Raw genomic sequence first — 4,928 nt, forward strand, 5'->3', positions numbered from 1 at the left:
TCCCACGGCCGGCGGTCGGGGGCCGGTCGCGGCCGGCTGCTGGCGCGTCCTCGTCGTGCCAACTTGGCCATGGCTCTGATCGTTTCAAGCATAGTTTCCTTGGGACCGGCCTTTCAGTGTGCCGGAACCGGTTTACTGACAACCGGATAGAGGACGCCGGATGCAGATCGACGTTGCTGTTTGCCAAACAAAAAATACCGACATTGCCCAATTTCCGGCCCAACCGGCACATGCGCTGTGTGCTGTGTGCTGTCAGTGCTTCTGCAAGACGCTTTTGATGAACAGAGAAAGTCACACGAATCAGTGCGGTTCACACGGAAACGACCACCATATGTTCCTATTCACATTCATTGGTGCACAAATCGTTGGAATATACTACGTACTCGTTTGACATGACTAATACGGAGTGGTAGCAAGATGCTGGTTTGTAATGCAAGAAATTGACCAGAACTTTGACACTGAAATAAATCAGTAGTATTTGAAAGCAAGTTAGCATGCATGAGCCCAAGACCGGTTCCCGTGTGCTACCCATAACCTCAGTTAGTTTTACTTTTTTTTGTGGAGAAACAAAGTTTAAGGCTGTGTTCGATAGCAAAGTATTATATAAACCAAAGTATCAAAAACTACAGTAATTTTGTCTGTAGGTGCGAGATATCATAGTTTTATCAAAACAAAGTATTTTGCAGTATTCACAATACATAGAACCTGTTTGGTTGTTGCCGTATAACGCTGTAAATTTTGCTGTTTAGCCATTGTGTTTAAGCACTCAACAGCTCTCTTTTTAAAAAAGAGGTTTGGGGTTTTTTTTTTATGCAGAGAAAAAACTGTTGTTTGCCTAATACTACAATATTAAAAGCACGGTTGTTATGGGCAACCAAACAACTCATTGTAGATAAAACTATGATAATCTAAAAAACTGTAGTATTCTTAAAATACTTAAAAAATACTTTGCTATCAAACAGGGCCTAACTTGACCAAACTGCAGGATTTCTCCGCCACTAACTTTACCAAACTGCCCCTCCTCTCGCCCTCCCCGGCCTATAAATTGCGGCCAACCGGCTTCCATCTTAGTTTACCCAAACCGGCAGCTAACCACCGGAGCTCAACTGAGACACCAAAGCCCCTCCTCTCCTCTGATTCTCAACTCCGCCTCCACCTCCCCAATCTCTCATCATGTCGACGGCGGCTGCATCTCGGCCAAGCGGCCCCATCCTTTTGAGCCCCTTTCCCAACTACCAATCCGCCTCGCTCTCCCGTGTCAAGCTCCCCGCCGGTGGCTCGCCGTCGCCGGTCAAGTCCGTCAGCGTCTCCTCTCCCCCCTCCTCCCCCACCGCCGCCCCCAAGATCCGTCGGTCCTGCATGTGCTCCCCGACGAACCACCCGGGCTCCTTCCGGTGCAGCCTCCACAAGGAGCGCAAGCAGGCGGCCCAAGCTGGCAGCACCAGCAGGCCCGTCTCCCCGCCTTCGCTGCCGTCGAAGCGCACGGCGAGCCCATTCGCGCAGCTCGTCCCCAGAGGCAGCGGCTGCTCTAGACGCTCGTACAGCGGGCTGGCGCAGCGCGTCCCCATGGGGAGCGGGCACTGGGCACGCAAGGCGCTCGTGCCGTCCCACGCAGTGCAGCAGCTGCAGCACCGGAAGCGAGTGGTGGAGCAGTTCCACGCCGGGCCCAGCCGGCTCTCCGCCGCCGCCGGCCGCCAGTAAATAGACAACATCCTCGGCATGCCATAGCAAAGATACCGCTAGTACATACTGCACAAAGTGTACATAGGAAACAAATTCCCCGAATAATCCCGTCGCTGTATATAGAAGATCGGTGGGGGTTAGGCCGGCCAGGAAGATTGGAGTTTTAAGACCCAATTCGATTCGGGCCTGATCAATTAGATACGTAGCTTTTAGGTGTACATAGGTGTGTACAGCTCCGCTTGGTTTTGGTCTTTTGGATATACATCAATACTAGATGAGTGACAAATTGAAGGCACATACATGCATCTCATCTGTCCTGTGACCGGAGGCTTATCCGTCTTTGGATGATTTGTTTGCCGCTACAACATTCTGCTCCCGTTTCTGTTTCTGTTTCTGGAGTGTGGATGCATCTCCCGTTGTTTCGGTTTTGGATAAGCTCCAGAGATCAGTGGCGTCTCGCCGTCGCTTGATCGCGTCACGCGGGCGGCACCCGTGCCTCCGGCCGGAGCAGGCGACCAACTTGCAGCACGGGAGAAACCCCCCGATTCCGACGACAGTTCTGCAAAAGTTCCATGGCGCGCGCGGCTGATGAACTGAGGATTCTTCTTCGTCCTCCCGCCCGTGTTATTTTTACTGTATTTTTTTGTTGGATTCGTGGTATATTTTACTGTTTCTTTGAGAGAAGTGATATTTTACTGTTGGCGCGAGGGACGGCGGAGCGGTTGGGATTCGTCCCCCTCCGACTCTTCAACTTGCGCAAGAAGAAGAAGATGATGTTGCGCGCACACGGCTGTCCAGCTTCTTGTTAGTTGTGGAAGAAGATACTTGATCACTTGTGTTCTGTTTCTTCGCCAGGAATCAGTTGCTCAGCACATCAATACTTATCATCTGCTACTGGTTCTGTATTCCTTAACCAACGAAATACTGAGTGACCATACGTTGTACAAGCTGGGGCAAAGAAAGAACATTGGCGAGCCTCCGTTGAAACCCGGCCGTTTATGCATGCACACACGCTAGATCCGCTGAAGAGCTGACAGGCGAAAACCAAGTGGAGTTGCTGAGAGTGGAATATAGTTTAGAGCATTACTAGTAGAACCTTCAAACCCTCAAATCCTTAAAGCAGTTTTAAGGGTTGAGAAGTGCCATTTTTTGATACTTTTAAGGGTTGAAAAACAGGGGCAAATACTAGAACCTTCAAACCCAACCCTTAAACTGCTTTAAGGATTGGATTTGAGGGTTCTAGTCTTTGCCTCGACCCAACCTTTAAATCTATCATTTGACATCTCACAATTTATGACAACAAGAACACAATCAACTTTCAAACAAAGTACCAAATGACAATCATTGATGCATGGTTTAATAATTTACATCACAAAATCATCATCTTAATAGTTTAATAGTTTACATCACAAAGATTATTTTGAAAGGTGGAAACCAAATGGCTCCGAAAGGTGTTAAAGCCACGTGTGACAACATTGTTCATGCTGCACTTCCACCAGTATCATGTTCAGAACATCAGTTTGTTCTTCTCACTATAAACTTCAAACTGAACAAGAATTGGAGTATCTACTACAAATATGAACTAGGCAGGCCTGATTTCTGCAATTGATGACACAGTGTTATTTATTCTAGAGTGAATTCCGGTTTTTACCCCCTATTTTGACTTTTTTGACACTAATTACCCCATTTAGCGGGATTTCATCCGTTTTACCCCATTTAGCACAAGTGTTGCCACAATTTACCCTCTTTTAAATTTTGCGTGCGTTCTGACCTACGGGTCACAATTTGTCAGGTCTAGCTGGCATGCCACGTCAACGGGCTTTTTCTGTCTATTTTTCTCCCTACTAAACTCATTTCCGGGTTGAAGTATTCTGATGGGACGATTGTACTTGATCAGCATGTCATATTACCATTGAATAAATTATAGGAGAAATTGTTACCAATATAATCTAAAATCATGTATGTTTTTCTTCAGTTATCATATATGGCCTTAAGTATGGATGGTTCTGTAGATTAGATTAAAGTGGTGTAAATATACTACTTTACTAACTCTGATGCACCTACATATCTAAATATCTAGGTAGCAAATATGTTGACTGAAGAGTATGTGTTGTTACTTGCTAGCTGTAAAGGAAGTTTGGATCTTTGTATCTTATGATGCATGCTGAAACGTGTTCGTTCACCGTATTAGAGTATATTATGATTGCAGCCACTAATTCATTTTTCTTTTTCTTGCACAAAGCGGATGGCAACGGAGATGTAGAGTGTTAGGCATATTTTACATGTCCGTAGATAAAAGAATCCAGAGCCAGAGATGATTGAGAGGTATTTCATTATTTATTTTGATATAAAGGAGAAGATGAAGGAATTGGGTTCCAACCCTTGGGACAGCGCTAATTATCAGAAGAAGGGGGCCAACGGGAACTCCATGATTGAGTTAACAGATGATGCAGGCATGGTGAACATGCTAGAGGAATTTGATGCTTATAAGAAAATCAGTTTGAATGTTAATTGGGGGAGAGCAACATAAACGAGAAGCCATGGGAGGCGAGCGTGGCGCGCGACCGACTTGGACGTTGGACGTGCCGCGAGCGACCTCCATCGGCTGAGCCGGTCAGAAGAAGCGGCGCTGCCCAGTTCAGCAGTGAGAAAAATAGCCAGGAAAAACCACTGACGTGGCATGCCAGCTGGACCCGACAATTGTGACCCATCAGTCAGAATGCTCAAAAAAATTAAACGGGGTAAACTGTGGCAACATTTTTGCTAAATGGGGTAAAATGGATGAAATCTTGCTAAATGGGGTAATTAGTGTCAAAAATGTCAAAATAGGGGGTAAAAACCGGAATTCACTCTTTATTCTACATCATCCCTGCCACATTCCAACTCTTTTACTAAAACAACTTAGTGCAGCGAGCTAACAACAGAGAGCATAACTGAAAACTAGAATTCGCGAGGCAAAGGGGGAGCTCACCAGGGAGGCCGGCCTCGCGGGCTGTGGCGACAGTGGGGCACTGAAGGGAGGCGGAGGGGGTGGGTTGGTGGAAGTGGAGGGAGATCCAGGTGAGGAGGACGAAGAGGGAGAGCAGGAAGGGGAAGGACGCCGGCCGCTTCAGGAAGTGGAGGAGCGACGAAGGAAGCAAGGAGGACGAGGGCGCGGCGGCGGCGGCGGGGAATGGCGGGGTCTGCGTGTTGATTTGCAGTGTGATGGCCCTCCTCGGGTTCGCCATGGACGGGCGGCGCGCGGG

The 4,928-nt window shown here is 47.6% G+C and overlaps 1 protein-coding gene across 1 annotated transcript; it reads left to right on the forward strand.

Moving 5' to 3' along the window:
* The first annotated feature begins 1,087 nt into the window (after positions 1–1,087).
* LOC119314543 lies at positions 1,088–1,978 on the forward strand. Its single transcript, XM_037589249.1, has one exon. The coding sequence runs from the start codon at positions 1,174–1,176 to the stop codon at positions 1,699–1,701; it is 528 nt and encodes a 175-aa protein (XP_037445146.1). The 5' UTR covers positions 1,088–1,173; the 3' UTR covers positions 1,702–1,978.
* The last annotated feature ends 2,950 nt before the right edge of the window (positions 1,979–4,928 follow it).

This window comes from Triticum dicoccoides, chromosome 6A (assembly GCF_002162155.2).
Source record: "Triticum dicoccoides isolate Atlit2015 ecotype Zavitan chromosome 6A, WEW_v2.0, whole genome shotgun sequence".
Classification (NCBI taxonomy): domain Eukaryota; kingdom Viridiplantae; phylum Streptophyta; class Magnoliopsida; order Poales; family Poaceae; genus Triticum; species Triticum dicoccoides.